The sequence below is a fragment of the Lipophrys pholis genome, assembly GCF_963383615.2.
Source record: "Lipophrys pholis genome assembly, chromosome: 3".
Classification (NCBI taxonomy): Eukaryota; Metazoa; Chordata; class Actinopteri; order Blenniiformes; family Blenniidae; genus Lipophrys; species Lipophrys pholis.
In genome coordinates this window covers 8,619,189-8,637,205 of record NC_137627.1, presented here as the reverse complement: position 1 = coordinate 8,637,205, position 18,017 = coordinate 8,619,189, and the positions used below count along the sequence as shown (strand labels likewise).

At 41.1% G+C, this 18,017-nt stretch overlaps 1 protein-coding gene across 1 annotated transcript in view; it reads right to left on the bottom strand.

Moving 5' to 3' along the window:
* ankrd13b (ankyrin repeat domain 13B) overlaps positions 1–15,969 on the bottom strand; it is a 40,781-nt gene extending 24,812 nt beyond the window's left edge. The window contains exon 1 of the mRNA XM_080460413.1: positions 15,476–15,969. Within this exon, the coding sequence (XP_080316539.1) occupies positions 15,476–15,583 (108 nt within the window). The 5' untranslated portion in view covers positions 15,584–15,969. The remainder of the gene's footprint in view (positions 1–15,475) is intronic.
* Between the last annotated feature and the right edge of the window lie 2,048 nt (positions 15,970–18,017).

The window sequence follows — 18,017 nt, the reverse complement described above, 5'->3', positions numbered from 1 at the left end:
AACAAGCTTCCACGCTCACACATTTTCTCCGCAGCCTTCTGTCTGCTCCTCGGCAAAAAAACTTGGAATATAAAGTTCGAAGTTCAGACAAAGCTGCCAGTTTGGCAAAGAAATGAAGGTACGTTGCAGAAAATAGCTGCACTTTCCTCAGCGTACTGTGTCACCCTGCAAATACAACCTACAGCCTCTTAAAACCCTTTTTCAGTCTCTTTTTAAAGAGCATAATTACGTCTTGACAGCGTAAGCCAATCTACTCTGTATTTACAAATAAGTCAACTGGGCGTCGTTCTACAGCCATTTTAGTGTGAATCTCATACATCAATTATACAAATCCTTTGAAATAAAATGACAATCATCATTGCAGGGGCTTCTAAATAACCTCTGGGGCATCAAAAGAAGGAGGGAAGAAAGCTCCAGCTAATTTTAGAGGGAAAGAGTAGCAAGGTTTTTAAGGTTCATTTTCAAACCGACAGAAGAAAATATGACTCACTCAGAAACTACTTCTGACAGTATCATGCACATGAAACTTTGTCATCTAATTAATTAACAGCCTGAAATACCTTAATTTAGCATGAAAAGGAGAAGTAAGAGGACACAGTAACCCTTTTTATAAAAATCACATTTTTATATGCCTTAATTTTAACCCCAAGACTAAACGTTTCTCGGTGCATCTCGGAAGATCATTATGCCGATCATACTGATGAGAAAACACATTAGACAACAAACCCGTGTCGACAGAACATTAGTCAAATGGTGGGTTGAAAGCTTCAGCTTAAAAAAAGATGTGGGATATTATTGTGGACGAGAGCATGGCTGTATGCCAAAACTGAAACAAAGAATTGACATTTCACCAAAGCAATCCAAGTCTTTGGTATGACCTCAATGCAAAACATGTGGCCATGAGCACAGACAGCCGAGCTTACGTTCAAGGTTTTCCTACTGCGACCTTTTAAAAAACAAACATTGGAAATTTTGAAAAACCTTGAATCAATTAACATTATTTTGTTGCGTGAACTCATACGAGTTCATTTATTGATTCATATACCAACATTTGTTTAATATAAATAAAGGCAAAAGGACTCGGATGCAATTAATATGGTAGTGATTGTTGCTAATTAAGGGTTTTCTTGTTCATTTTTGAGGTCAAAAGAAATTTGAGACTTAAGAACATTCATTGATGTAAAGATTCTAATTTTTCAGTATTTTATATCGTAGATCAGACCAGCTGAACGTCACTTATTTCAAAATCAGCAGCTTTCGCCACACTGATCTCAGATCTCCCCCACAGTTCAACAGAGCTGCTGACGGCCACTATTGTGGAGAGTGGATGTGGATCCAAGGTCAGTGCTGTCAGTCCTTCGCGGGCCTGAATTCTAATTAAGGATTACTCTCAGAGGTAAGGGTAGTGTGTTTGAGGTTCAGCACTTCAATAAAGACTTCAAAGAAGCTGCAGGAAATTATTTCTAGGAATTTGGAAAGTATTGCATGTGAAGTAGTTGGCAAATTGTTGTGGTGAAGTGCAGTTAAGTCCAATATCTATACACTGTATATGAATATAAATACTGGGTAACTGCATTTTAGGTAGGACTCCTTATTGATCCCCAGCAGTGGTGATATAGGAAATGTACTGAAGGTGAATTTTTAAGCAACAGAGCAGCACAAAGGAAGAAAAAAAAAAAAGCAACTCAATCTGAGGAAACAGCCCTGAATATCGACTGCGCTCTGCGTATAATATCCTAATAAAAACCAGACTGGTCGCAGCTCTCTAACATAGGTCACCTGTTTCCAGGAAGCACATATTTGGAGCAGAGACGCAAAGACTCAGCAGTTACATTATCAATCCGTTACTGCAGCCTTCTGTTTCTCCTATTTGCAAGGGAAATGAAGCAAACCACATGGGATACACACAAACATGGAGGATTGTATGAATGCAAATGGAGACACAGAGACACACACATGCACAAGGACAATTACCCTTTTTAAAAAAAAGTGTTAATATGTACTGACTGGGATATGATAATGGGCAATGTTACTGTAGAATCTTAACATTTCACAGCTCTCAGCTCCCCACAGTTTTTCTACAGGCAACCGAAAAGAGACAATGTCTCTGTTGTCAGAAAAAAAGCCCAGGCAGCAGAAACTTCAACGCCAGACAGGCAAAAGTGAAAAAGGGACAGCAATAAATAAATAAATAAAAGAACAATGATTGTACTTGTGAGTGATGGTTGCAGTTCACAAAGATAAGGGTGGAGGAAAGAGGAGAGGAGAGTTAGAGGGAAGCTGATGGCGACAACAACATGAGGGAGTCTCTCAGGAGGCCTGCAGGCCGGGGAATCGACGCAGGGGAGAGAGGGACGGAGCCTCAGAGCAACTGGGAAGAACGAAAGTCAGCAGTCAGCTTTGTTGGTGTGTGCCGGTTAACAAACAGGGTGCAGGTGTAACATGCAGACAGAGCCACTTCCAGCAGTGCGAGCGTATGTGTGAGTGTGTGAGAGTGTTTCACACGAGCGGCGGCTCGAAGGACACTGCAGACGACTTGTGCTTACGCGGCAAAAGTGTGAAGAACTGACAAAGTCACGTCGCCAAAAAAAAAAAAAGAAGCCTGGAGTAACATGCCCATCATTTAACCAACAGAGAAGAAAATTGAAACAACCAGCTGAGTTAATATAATCCATGCAGAGAGAGTACCAAGAAGAGTGGATGATCTGGAAGTGGTTTGCATTTAGGTGCATTGCTATGTTGCTATCTTGAAGCAGTAGGAAGCAATGACGCCACTGATGGTGCGTTTCAACGTAATTGGAGAGTTGGAAAGTTATAAAACATACATATGGGAGCTGTGTAACTATAAGAATCCCACTGGGAGAGTGGGGGAATATCAAGCAGCTCCAAGAAGCAAAATAGAGACAAGTAGGATTTTTTTGTTTTTTTTATTGATGTACTCATGTTATCAAAGTTAAGCTGAAATTTAGGTTGATAACAGCATTTTTATTTGTGCAGACTTGAAGAGCTTTGAGAAATATTGATCCAATAAGTAGAATGTTTATTGAGAAAAATAACAGTATTCCAGGTTGACTTTTTCATGTCATGGGGAAAATCCCAACTTGGAAGTCCGAATTTCCTAACTGGTGAACACACAATAAAAGCAGGCTGTGTGTCACTTATACTGTGTGTGTGTTGTCAGCTCGTCGTGGATGTTCTCAGTACTTCGTTTCATCAGTTGTTTCTGTCACTTCATGCATGTGAAGATCTATTTCCTCTCCTCTAATCTTCCGCTATACGAGCCATGTGGCCCGACGCAGGGGAACCAGACGATAAATGGGACTCAGAGACAACGTAATGTCTCAGAGTTTGCTTGATTTTCTTTTGACGTTATGACCCAATGACTAACTAGTAAGCCAAATACTGTTTGAAACATAATGCAAATAAACTACTGTTCAATAAGTAACAGAATAAAAATGAACTTTGACCAGCATACTCGACATGTTCAAAATGAAAATAGGAAAAAAAAAATTCACATGTTCTTGAAAAGAGTCAGAAAAAAAAAACAATGAAGAAAGAAAAAGAAAAATTTTCTGCTAAAAAGAGATATGATCAACACAAACATGTGGTGAAGTGGAGGGAGATGGGGAACAGCCGAAGAAGAGGGAAAGGAGGACGTAGAAGGAGACAGCTTGTAGGGAGTGCAGGATGCTGCCAGACAACATTGTGCGCAATATATAACCCCGGGATGGCTGGGAAACTTCGGATAAATACATCCAACTGCAGCTCGTGAGGCTCCTGTCTTGGTCAGGCAATAATTAAAAATAGAAGAGGAGAAAACACTTAACCTGTCTTCTTCACCCACATTGTTTCTGAGTATGTATATGTGATGCATTATGCTGCAAGGATTGCTGTGTAACTTGCAACAGCTATTAAGTCACTGTATCAGTTCTCATGAAGGCATGAAAGATGATTTATTTATTTTTTGCTATGATATTCAGCTTTTACTTTTATCTTATTTAGTAAAGTCTACTCCTGTTATGCATCGTAAACTACAGTACATGCAGCTCAGATATTCTCACCATGGAGTCTCCACGTGTCATTTTTGTCGCATTTAATGTCTTTGTAAAAGACAAATACACGTCTCAAAGGACCCCGGCACCCCCGGTTTGGACTGCTATTATTTTGGTGCAGCAGTATCTCCAGCCTGAGCTTTCCTTCATAAGGTTTTTTATTCTATTTTATTTTTTAACTAATGTGGCAGTACAACGTCTAATCCTTGTCAAATCCTCCAAATATGAGTCAGTACGTGAGAAATCTGTTGTGATGACACCTTCAAGCGGAATCAGAAAACAGCATCAGTTTCAAACTGTGGCCTCTGTGGTTTGCTTTGGTTTGTTTTCTCCAATTTCCATCAGAAGCAGTTGGGATGTCGGGGTAAATGATGACAGACGACGGTCAGAGTCAGCAGAGCTGAAACTTCATTCGTGGATTCAGGATGAACTCGAGATCACAAACTTCATTGATTGGAAATGAGGAGGGAAAACAAGCGTGTCCGATTTTCACCAAGCTTGTCAAAAAGATCAACAGCGACACGGATCAATGACGCACGCACTCGTACACACAACTTAGGTCAGAGCTAAGGCCCCCCCCCTCCAATCACAACATGCTGATCTGCAGACATGATGCCACACTTACTCACTCGCATGTGAACAACGTTCAACAGAAAAACCACAACACACACACACACACACACATGCTTGAAACCAGGAGATTAGGAAAACCAGCTGAATTTTGTTTGTCTACGTTGTACTTTGTCTCTCACACAGAGTCATATGATTACATATGTGCTGCGGGGAAATTATACCATCTTTGCTCATCTGTCCTGGCATTGTAGTCACCATCGTTGTTCGAGTTACAGACAGACTGTTTAAGGATTTAGGAGGCACTACTTCGAAGGTCAAAAGGTGGTTCAATGAAATAGTGACCGTCAAAGGAATCGCTTTGGAAAGACCAACGCAGTGAGCAGAACTGAGAGAGAGAGAGCAGCCAGTAACTAATGAGTAGCGTGTGCTAAATGTTGCTGATGCTGGCTGCAGAAGAAAAACTTCTACATTTAATATTTAATCAAACAATTTCTGATCTCATATTTTAAAAAAGAATATTGGCAAACAGACATATTTTTATTTTGTTATTTTCAAAACCACAAATTTACAGACAATCACATCACGTGTTGACTTGTTTAGAATGTGAACAAGAAAAAAAAAGGACTTTAAAGGGTTTAAAGGACTCTATGACAACAATATGAATTCTTCTTAATTCAACCCTAACCCCTTTTTGAAACATTCTCACACCAATTAAAACAAACTGGGACTGTACACCTCCTTGAACAATGTTCAGACATATTTTCTATTTTTAGATTCAATTACTACGTATTGCAAAAACATTACCAACAATCACCTAATTGGTGTGTGTGTGTGTGTGTGTGTGTGTGTGTGTGTGTGTGTGTGTGTGTGTGTGTGTGTGTGTGTGTGTGTGTGTGTGTGTGTGTGTGTGTGTGTGTGTGTGTGTGGTCCTTTCATCCCAAATGCTTTTTATTCACATCCTTACTAAGCTGTTGCAAAACAGCTTGAAACGACTGACCTGGATCTGTCAAAAGGGAAAGAAATCCAACTACTGGCTGAATATAACCAGCAAATCCATTGCTTCAGTGAACAATACATTCCCAACATATACAGTTGATCAGAGTGGTATCTGTTCAACACAATGACATATTTTCTTTCCTTTAAGTATTTACCTCTAATCTATGCCAGACAGATTGATTACTCAATTAAAAAGATGTTTTGCCGCTGCTGCTGTAGCAGAGAGAGTGTGAGCATTTGCATGAACTAAGTCTCTCATCGGTTTGGAGCTGCAGACTAACCTTTTGCTTTAGCAAAGGAATACAAATGAGTGTCTGTAGTGTGCAGACATTACAAAGCATTTTGTCTGGTCAGGAAAAGATGAAGATGTGATGTAATGTTACTCCTTTGGTGTGGCTTCCTAACATCTCTTTATAAAAGTGGGGAGAAAAGAAAAGAATGTCACCATCATCTCCATACATATCAAGCTGTTTTTTAGTATAATAAGAAACTGCGGTTATCATGATGGCATTTTGCATTTATGAGATGTGAAAGGTTCTTTTTGTTGGCCTTGGGTTCATGTTTTTTTCGCTAACATGCCAGCATTTGGCTTCCTTCCATGCTTAAATGCCTCAGTCTTTGGTTTGTGCAAACTTTTTTTTTTGTACTTCTTAAAGCTGTATCCATTTTACCACCCTCAAAACTGAAACCTTCTTAATGTCCACGTCTTACTTTAGCTCTGACTCAATTTCGTCTCTCCGTGACCCATGTCTGCTTTTCTGTCCTTTTTAAGGCAACTCTTGCCTTCTCTCACAAGCAAACTCAGTGGAGGTTACATTATTGATAAGCATCTCTATCTGTGGCATCTGCTCCCCCTCTCGCTCAGCCTGCCACCCCCCCCTCCCTCTCCCTCCCTCCCTCCCTCCCACCCTCCCTCACTCCGTGTGTGCCTTGCCTGATGTTGCTTGGCAGGTACTTAGGCCAACATCAATCTTTCATATAAACACCGACACGCACGCACAAACGCACGAACACATACAGCGGCTTTCCAAAAAATGTTTATGCGCAGGGAGCACAGTAGCAGAGGGTGGCAATGGGAGGGAGGAGTGTAAAAATAACTTTTCCTCCCTCTGCCCACCCCCCCCTTCTTTCTCGCTCCTCTGATTCTTCTGCCAGTGAAGACTTTGACAAACACCAGGACTGCCATGAAACTCACATCCATTTTGATTTTGACAGCACTTCCAAAATGAAAAGACGGCACAAAAAAAACAACCCCTGCATCATAGACGACAGAGTGAAGGCGACACCGATGACCCCCGTGGAGGAACTAAAAGCTCACACAAAGTCTCATGTGAACAATAGCCACGATTTGCTTCCTCTTGTGCAGGTGCATTCAAGGATTTTGAATCCCAACAGAGGAAATGAGACCAAATCATAAAGCGGAAAAAAAAAGAAAAGAAAAAAAAAAGAACACTGACCCACATTCCAGCATATTTAATGACACTCTGTTTCACTGCACTTTCTTCCTGTTTACTGTCAAGCCCAATCTAAACAGATGGAGCTGCACACCGAGCGAGAGACTAGAGACAGAACGCGAGCGAGTACAAACAGAGTAGGATGCTGATGGACCTGTCAGAATGACAACAGAGGCGAACTCTGATAGCCACCTGAAGGTGCTTTCACCTGTTTGTTGCACTGAGCCAACACACCTCCACGAAACACACAGAAACGACATGCATGGAGACTGACTGAAGGAAAGAAAGATAAATACAGAGTGCTTATTACATAAGCTGCACGCACATTCGCATATAGAAATCTTTTGTTTGAATGAGGCAAACGGTGCATGAGCTAGAAAAATAAAGCACATTCACATAATGTTGCCCATGTGAAAAATCACCGATGCTGCATTCTTTTGGTTTCTGAATTATGCAACACCCTCAGGTGAACCCACTGGGCTGAGAAAAGGACATTTCAAAATCTTAAGACAAGGAACTGGGCAAGTTCAAAGCAAGCAAAGGCATATTAGTGTGCCCACATGCCAAATGATACATTGTACAACTTAATTAAAGTCACACTTGTCAACTTCAAGGAGCTACAATTATGCAGAAGTCAGTGGTCACAGCCGAAGTATCGTTTCACCTTGAAACCATGGTGCAACGCAGCCATTAGGGTGAACTGTTTATCAGACGAAGACAGTCTAAAAACAAACAGTTCAGGGAATATAATCATAAACTGAGCCCGAAACAATTTGGGAAATTGTTTTTATTTTATTATTTTTGCTTTGCTGTGTTGCTCAGAGCAAATAAATCTCATATCTCAGACAGGAAGCTAGAGTCCCATGTACTTGTCGGATGAGCAGTTCATGTGTTAACTCATCACTGTCAATGTGATAACTTTTTGCTATCATATTTGTATTAGGACAAGAGTTACTGGCAAGAAGCAAATACCAAACAGTTTTTTTTGCTATGTTTTTACTATATACATATATGACATATGGGGAAGCAAGGCAGCTGACTTGCACCCAGACTTGAAAGCTTGCTCCTGAGGGAGTTACCTGTGACTACAGGTGCAGAGTAGGACATGAAGTGATCGGCCAATAACAGCCTCACCTCAAGGCACAGCTCCTTTAGTCCCACCATTACGCTGATATTACTGCGGCAGATGCAATCAGCTTTTCTCATGAGATACTTCCACTGTTTCCCCGGGGACAGCTGTTCGCCCTCCTGGATTTAATAGGACAAGCCACATATTTCCGCCAGGGAAGCATGGCCTCATAGTTAGAACAACAAATACTCGTCTTAGTTGCTGCGGCACAAACACATCAGCAGGAACTGCATATTGGAGGCTGGCAATACCATGTATCCCCTTAAGGTTTCTGCAGGGTGGCTCAGAAGAATGAATATCTTCTTTTTGTACTATTTCATCAGAACCACCCCAGTAATCAGTTTCAATTACCACAGTAAATCCCATAATGACGTCCTCCTGGATTCTGGTAATAACGGGGTTCTTGTTCTACTGGACCTAACTGCTGCATTTGACCCATTGGATCACGACATCTTGATATCCTGGTTGTAGCACCTGGTGGGCATCCTCCTCCGCTCCTTTTAACATATGGGGTGCCACTCACTTTACTAACTGCCACTGGGTTCTATTCTGAGATGGCACAGCGTCTTGTTCCACTGCTACGCACACACAGGTAGAACATGCAAACTTCACACTTAAAGGCACAACCTGGACTTGAACTTGTAACCTTCTCACTATGAGGACAACATGCTATGACTACAACTACAACTACAACAACTACTACTGTTACTACTACTACTAATAACACAAGATCACACAGCAGCTCTATAGAAAAATCAAAACTCAAACACAAATTTCAGTACAAAACCATTAGTGAAATAAATATTTGCAAGCTATAGGTGTAGACTTACATCAGTCATCAGGCAGCTGATGAACACACCTGAACATTACAAGCACGTATAGGGGCTATGATCCTCCACACTCTTTGTCTTCTGCATCCGACGTTAAAGGTGTATAATTAAAGGGTTTGGGAGCTGATGCAAGTTGCTCAGTGTCACGGTCAGGACTTGTGCAAAGATGTCGGGTACTGTATGGGTGATAATGACCTCTTAGCAGATGCTGGCTGAGCCACAAAACCGCATGAAAGATTAACACACCGGTGCATAAATCCTGCAGTCAAACACAGCGGCTGAAATATTTACGTGCGGGGATGTTTCGCCAATTCTCCAGGTAGCACGCGCTCTGCACTAAGGAGTAGCGCCAGTAGCATGCTATCCCCTACAGGTTCAAGCTGTATTGAAGATAACTCTGTTAGTATAACCGTGTACCAGAAATGATGGCTGCCTTGTTTGCGAAAGACACATGAAAAGAAATGCTGTGATTGACTCTTAACACCTCTTTTTTGATGAGCGCCATGTAAATACACGTGTCCCTGTGAGTATTGCTTGTCCCTATCAATCTGTGTAATCCTCTCTCTCTTTCTTCGACTCACAAGCTCTCAGCAACTTAACTAAATCTGACCCAGCCCAGCCCTCATGGCATCGCTTTGTGGCTTTGCTGCGCTGCAGTTTGAACTTGGGTTTTATTACACTGAGGAAGCTAAGCGGGGATGGAATGGGGTTGATGGATGGATGGCTGGAGATAAAAAAGAATGGATGGCTGCAAGGAAATAGGAGAGGGAAAACTCTGTATTATGGCCAGAATAAAAGAGAAGAAGAACATTACAGCAAATGAAAGAAAGAGAAGGGAGATATATGAGGGAAAGGTGGATGCAGAAAGCAGATGGTTGGTGTAGAGAGCCGAGCCGAGTCCAACGAAGGTACTGAACCCATGAGCCTTAATTTACGGCTCTGTTTCCTCAAGCCAGCAACCCTGCATAAGATTTTATAATGCTGATTTAACATTAGCACCTTGCCGCTGGCATCATAATCAAACCACGCAGTGAGTGGAAATGAGAGCTGGGGGTCAGGCGGAGCGGACGAGGAACAGCAACAGAAAAATCTTCCTGTCATTTCCTGCCTCTGTCCTGAGATAGACCATCACTCTTCACACGGCCCTGTTCTTTTTCAATTACAGTGTGTTTTTTTAAGCCCGTGCGCCATCCAGACAGACTCTGTTCATGGTCAAAGTCTGTCATTATTTCTTCCCCACCTCCTCTCCTCTGCACTTCGCTGCTCTCCGTCTTTACTACAATCATTACCTTGTTTGTGCCTCCGCTCTCCAGCTCAGTCTGTCAGAGCTGCCCCATCGGTTCTCCTATTCCACCTCTATTTACCCTCTTGACTATCAGCACTCCTTAACACGATGCTGGTAAAAACAACTACAAATCTCATTTCAGCGACTCTCATTCTCTTTCATCCGTTTTTATCCCGCACTGCTACTTTTTTCCTTTTATTTTAGTTCACTCATGTCTAATTTTTTTTCTCCCTCTTTTGAACTTCTATGGTTGGCTGTCTGTCCCTGCATTTCAATCACCCTCCTCTCCTGTTCCACTTTCTTCTTTATCCCTGTGGCAACATTTCATTCTCCTTCCTGACTCCCTAACACAAACATATCCACAAAAATGTTACTTTCTGGCGAATGACACACAAAACATTCCATTTATTCTCAGTGTCATGTCACACTGGCTCTTTGATGCATGCGCAAGTTAAAATTCAAAACACTGGGAAGACTTTCAAGAGCAATCATACAGACACAGATGTTCGGTTCTTTTACTGAGGTTAAACCCAGAGTCCATAGATATGGACTTTTAAACATTATCACACAACAACTGCACAATGCTGCCTTTGTGTTTTGTGAGACTGAAACAGTGCAGCCCTAATGTGGCATCTTATGCCTCATCACAAAGAAATGTATTGTAAAAATATGTTGCTGCATCTCTGTTTATGTAAATTTTACTCTAAAATTCTTTTTTTTTACTATCTGCTCCCCCGCTTTCCTTTCTTGTTAAAGTAGTTCACAATTGCAATGCTGTCCTCTGTCTCTCTAAAAGTGGATCAGAAAACTTTGTTGAATTGCAGTCACAACACAGTCTAAATCTGCAAGAACTAGAGTAGCTTAGTCTCAAGTATACTCTTAATGCTGTCTCGTCCGTCCTTTTGAGTATAAGGAGAAGAATGATGGTCATTGTTACAGTACAACAAAGCAATCTTTTAGAAATGTTTTCCTCTTTTGTAATCAAGAAAGATATGCTAACGTAATGCTGGGTTTGAATGCATGCGCATTGTGTGGCCTCATCCAAACATCCAGAATTAAGCTGCAGAAAAATTATTTTCCATTGAAGAAAAACAACTTTTGGGTCATTCTTATTTCCTATCATTTGGTTGACCTCGCTGGAAGTTGAAAGAGTGGGTCAGTGAGAAATGTAGGCTGATGGCCTTGATTTTTCACTGTTTGCTATATTCCAATTCTGGCCATGGAAAACTAAGTCAGGGTCAGTGCATGTCATACAGTGTCCTGGTTATGCACTGAGGCAGGCCTGGGTAGTCCAGGGACATACTTGGCAAGGTAATACTGGGGTCCTGATTTACTCAAGCAGATATTTTATGAGTTTGAGAAAGATGGGCATTTTATATTTCAATTACTCCTGTAAAGCATTCAAATCCCATCATTCCAGTGCCACTATCAGATAAAGGGAGGGGGGCGGGGGGGGTCTCTAGGCTGTCGAAAGGTGCCATAGGTGTGACACAGTATAACATCTGTCATCAGAGTCACACGTGTCCACATATAAGTTTCACAGAGACAGGGAGGAACAGAACCAGACCCCTGTGTATGTGCAGTATTTTTGTACATAGTGTATTTTACTATATTTGTAGAGTTCGACCCACTTTGTGGAGATCATAATGGTTTAATCCCTCAATGATTTGCATGTTTTTAGGAGTCAAGATTAAGTTTTAGGGCGAAGGTTTCTATTAGGTTAGGCTTCTGTTCTTAGGGTCTGAGTCAAACTGGGCCCTAAAAGTAATACTGTGTTTGTGTGTGCGTGTATAAAAGAGCACCTTGTCCTATAATGAGGACGTCAAATTGAATGCACACTGTCTATAACAATTAATTTTACCAGAGTGAAAACAAATTGAGCCCCCATCAGGAAAAGATCTTTGCATTTTTGAGTTGAAGAGTTTATCAAAGGTTAAACTAAGGTTATAGGGTAAGATTGAGGATTAGGGAAGTCGTGGTTACAGCAGAGTTTAGAGTAGGTTCCGCAATCTGAACACGGGTCGAGGCATAACAATGTGTCCGTGTGCAAGCGTGCGTGTATATATGTGTATTGTTGTGATTTAGGAAGCATGAGAAAGTTTAATGTTTGAAGTGCGTCATAAGCTGTTTGTCAAATGTATTATGGAGATCCACGCTGATTGAATGTCAATAGTTTGGAGGATGATAATGAGTGGCTGCATGGTGTAAAATGTTGACTGTGCAAGTGGACCGCAGAATTGTCGAGTGCGTTTCGACCTGTGATGCATGTGTGCACACACCAAGAGAAACAGAGACAAAAGAAATGGAAGGAACTGAATAGAGAAACAGGAGGGATGCTTTCAATTTCTGCTCTCGTTTACAAACCGTCTCCTTCACGATGTGCTCTGATCCACTATCAAACATGGCTCGTTGATAACTGACTATGTGGGAGAATGCCGCAGAATGAGTTCAGAAAGAGTGAGGAAAAGACAACAGAAAAAGTCACATTTTCGGACTTACCTCACCTCGTTCTGTTTTGTAATATCAAACTTATAGCCACTTTGAGGTAAACAAAGATGCTATGTGAAATCCAATATAAGCAAGACGCCTGCGGGAGGCTTTACAAAATAGATGAATTAGAATAGTTTCAAATTTAATATGAATATAATTTCACCCAGTGCTCATGTTTTATTTGCTTGCTACGTTGGTGGGCAGGGAATAAAAGGCTATATCAAGAGGACATTAGTTTGCTATGATAGATGGTAGAAACTGTTCTGCCATCTATCTAGATGTCTACATTGAGAAAAAGTAACAGGACAATAACCAATTTATTTTCTGTGTTTTAGTGCTTATCGTGTTCACAGATTTATTTATAATGTAATACAAGCATTTTGTATAAAACAGTATTGGGCTTATTTTATCAAAAGATCAAAGTATGATTTAAATAGATGGCAGAAGGGAAATAAAATTTTCATCATAAATATCTATAGATACAAGGGTTCCGGAAAAATGCACGACAGTGGAAATATGAAGGCTATTTTTTTTTTTTTAAGTCCATCTGTATCAACCCAACAGAGACAAAGATTTTCTTTGTGAAAACTTCATATACAATTTTAAGATTGCTGAATTAACTATAATCACCCCAAGAATTCTTTAGATTATAAGGTAGAAATGAAAAAAACTGTCAACTGTGCTGCATTCCAAGGACGTTTCCCTGTGAGCTAAGCACTGCTGTTTTTTGAGCACCACAAAGAGTACTTAATTTGTGATTAAAGGGTATAATTATAGAATCTAATTCCTGATACGGGGGCCATCTTGGAACTCAGCATGGGGTTGTATTAATAAGCAGCATCCATCATTAGACTTCACATGTTGCAGTCTTCATACCGTCAATATGTCATCTGTTTGAGGAAATAGGTGACCGTACTGCTGCTATTCTCGACAGTGGAACAGATGTGGCCAAGATGTTCTTGTAAAAAATGGATGAGATGTCCACATTTTATCTGCATTAGTCCCACAATAAAGCTGTTTATGTGATTAGTCACTGTAATATTAAAGGAATCCTAGAAGAATTGGACCTGGACTCGCATTAGGATACACCCATTCGGAAACATGAACCTCTGCACAGTGTCAGCGTCATGGGAAATCCAATTAACACTTGTCAAGGCCTTTCTAAGTATTTGACTGATACATCAACTGACCACTGATGCTGTGGTTGTTGGCGACACAATACCAGTGTAGTCACTGACTAGAAATATATTGTGCTTGATATGTGACTCATTTATTTATTTGTATGACTTGCTAGGGCGCCAGCATATGCGAAGATTGTTATTTGAAAATCAGTCCCTTCCTCTCATCTATTAAACAGATCTCCAAATACCTCTGGCGCTGACTAAAGTCGGAGTGTCCTCAGTGTGAGGTGTGCCACGTATGTTCCCAATCGCTGCAATTATGGTCAAGGGATAAAAGCTAAATGTCACTACTGCTCTCCTTTACTGTAACTGTACGGGTTGCGGTAAACCAACTGATGAGTACTTGTACTGGATTTTAGTGTAAAAAAAAAAGAAAAAGAAAAAGAATAGAGGCTTCATGGGTTGTGATTTCATAAGCACAACAAGGAAAGGGTGTACATGCGTAGGCAAGTGTGTGTAAGTGTGTGGGTAAAGTGCATGCACACATGTGTAGAGATGGAATATCTTGAAAGCAGAACATGATGCATGCACACAACAATCTGCTCGGTGGCTGAAATAAAGCATGTAAAACAGGAAAGTGCTTCAGTTAAAAAAAGAAAAAGAACAAAAAAGAATGTGCGATCTAGTCTTTTATACACATATAATAGTGTTATTCCTATCGCATTATCTGATCCATCACCTTGAGCTAAAGTACTACAATTTTAACAAGTGAGGAAATTGTCATTAATGCTTTTTCTTATTACAGAAATGTTACAAAAACAAACATAAGGTAACAGCTTAATAATTCTATTACTGTATTTACTGTGTTGGTTGATAAGTGTTCGCCCACATGCTTCAGTAGCCGCATTGTCTCACCCACTCACAAATGGTTTAGGTGCTGCGAGGAAGGTGGAGAACCTTCAGATTTGAGTAGATGAAGCAATACTGCTGCTTACACAGAAAGAGGGAGAGAGAGAGAGAGAGAGAGAGAGAGAGAGAGAGAGAGAGAGAGAGAGAGAGAGAGAGAGAGAGAGAGAGAGAGAGAGAGGGGGGAATAAACTCCTTATACAACTTCCCATGCAAATCAGAATTACACGAAAGCATGGATACTACAATCCCCATGCCATACACAACACATTCTCAATAAAGCCTGAAATGATGTGTTTTAAAATGATTGAAAAAAACAGTGAAATTAGAGGGTGAATCCAGTCTATGGATGTGGTCTACAAGTGTCTCCCTCCGCCCTACAGATAACAATTAACTGCGCTATGACTGACCAGGTTCCTGAATGAGGGGCTTCGAGGAGAAAAAAAACCCCACCACCATCGTTTACAAACGTGAACACACACACACACACACACACACACACACACACACACACACACACACACACACACACACACACACACACACACACACACACACCAATTTACAGGATGTTGGTGATGAGGAAACACACCCCTGTCTGTAAGGAAATACACATTTGACGGCTCTTCTGTGTCTCACCTGCTCCTTCGCATCCAGCTCCTTCTCCAGCTGTCGGTGTTTGTTGTGCCAAACCAAATAGTGGATCGGATAACGACTCTTCTCCGGAGTTTTCTTGGCAGAAATCATCCTCTCATCATAGTTTGCCTCCTTCTCCCGTCTTCGCCGTGGATCCTAACAAGACTTTGTATTGGATTTACGCTATATGATCGATCCTATCATCCTTATCCTCGCCGGTGATGCCCAAAGGCGTGTAGGGGCAGATTTACGCGTCAGGAGCGGTGGATGGTTCCTGCTCGCTCTCCTTTGGATGAACGGCAAAATCATTGAGAGAGAGAGAGACAGAGAGGGAGAGAAAAAGAAAGAAGCCCATCGTTTGATTGCCTCACTAGATTTGGGCTACACCTTCATTTCTTATCCACCCATTCCTCCACCTCCTGCCTATCTCTCTCTTGCTCTCTCTCTTTCTTTATTTCCCCCTGCCTACTCTAACACATCTATCCTCCTCCTCCTCCTCCTCCCCCTCCTCCCATCCTGTGGTTACTGAGAGAGATGCGTTGACAAGCTGCAAAGAAATGTGCGCAAATCCAGCCAATCCGCTGTAAAAACAACACGCCTGACGGAAAAGAGCCGCAGAAAACCAGAACACGTATAGACACACACACACACACACACACACACACACACACACACACACACACACACACACACACACACACACACACACACACACACACACACACACACACACACACACACACACACACCTGCTCAAAAAGGACTGACCAACCATACAAGTCACAATCATGCAGGAGAAATGTGAGACTCCCATATAGAAAAAGGATAAAATAACAGGATTAAAAACGAATGTGGCAATAAAAGTTTAAGCAAAGTATTAGTTCTTTAGTGACTTTGCATAAGCACATTTTCATAGTTTAAGTTCTGATCTGCTTCTTTGTATGTCTGATTTTCTTTAAAGATATCCTAATTTACTTTACGCAGGGGAAAGGCCAGATAATAACCTGGAAAGTATTTATATATATAAAATTCATCCCATTTTGTGTGTTTGCCTTGAGTTCATTTTATGATTTATATGGCTATTATTACGACTACAGTGTTGGTAATGATTATTATTATTAAATCGTCTTCATCATCATCATCTTCAAAGGATTAGCATTGTCACCTTATCATCAGCTGTTAGAGTTAAGTCCAGAGGCTTCACTCTGTGCCTTGCTTGTATGCAAGGTTTTTCTTCAGGTACTCCCACTTTCTCCCATACTTCAAAAACATGCATTTCAGTATAGTGGTATGTACAAGTTGCTCGTAGATGTGAATGGGAGAAGGTGTGTTTACCCTGTGGTGGACTGGTGACTTGTACCGGGTGCACCCTGCATTCACCAGCTGTTAGTTGGAATCAGCTCCAGCACTCTATGACCTGGTCCAGTCGAGGAGAAGAAAGCTGAATGGATGGATGGTGTGGTTTAGTCTGTCTCTCTGTGTTTGCCCATTTGCCCTTTTTAGAGTGTAGCCTACCCTGCATTTGCCCAAAATCAGCTGGGATACGGCCTGTACCACAGCGCCCATGTGGTATTAATATGACTACTGATTATAACCACAACAAAAATCTTAATTATGATACTAACCATAATTATTACTATAGAGAAGAAAAGAAACACCACAGTTAAAACAAAAATCATTACAGTAGGCTAAAACATTAGAAAATGATTTCCTTTTAAAAGAGACACTTTTTCACAAGAGACCCACCTTTTCTTTCCCCAGAGAAATGATCGATATTTCACTGATGAAATACGATACTGACAAAGAATCTGATGCTCCTATGTGGAAAAGTCTAACCTATCTATCAAGTAGTTGAATCAAGAAGCACACGATGGGCTTCATAGTTATTTTGCAACAGACCAAACCGAACCCAAACATACAACCAATGTCATCAAGAAGTCTCTCGAGCTTAAACACTTGCAGGTCCTGCAAGCGAGGTTGTGGCTCCAACATAGGGTCTTTCTCAACAAGGTGGACTCTTTCAAGAAAGAGGCAGAGGGATTTGATCACACGTTTACCTTTAGAGGGTTTGTGGTTGGTTCTCCAAGATGTTTGTGGGGAAAATACACAAGTACTGAGAAAACAATGTGTATTTTGGAAATAAAACCGAAGTCATCAACTGAATTTCCATCGATCTTCTGTACCACTTTATCCTGTTCAGCGTTGTGGGGTGCTGGAGATAATCCCAGCTCACAACGGACGAGGGCAAGTTGAACAGGTTGCCAGTCCATCGCAGGGAAAACACAGAGAGACAAACACACACACTCACATTCACCCCGAGGGGCAATTTAATGTCAACAATTAACCTCACATGTATATTGTTGGACTGTGGGAGGAAATCCATGCACACATGGAGAACATGCAAACTCTGCACAGAAAGGCTATTTGGGTCCACAACATTCTCGCTGTGAGGTGAGATCACTAACCACCATGCAGCTTCAACTGATTTTCCTTATATGAATTTTCACATGTGCACTTTCATCATTCATAAAAAATAAAAATAAAT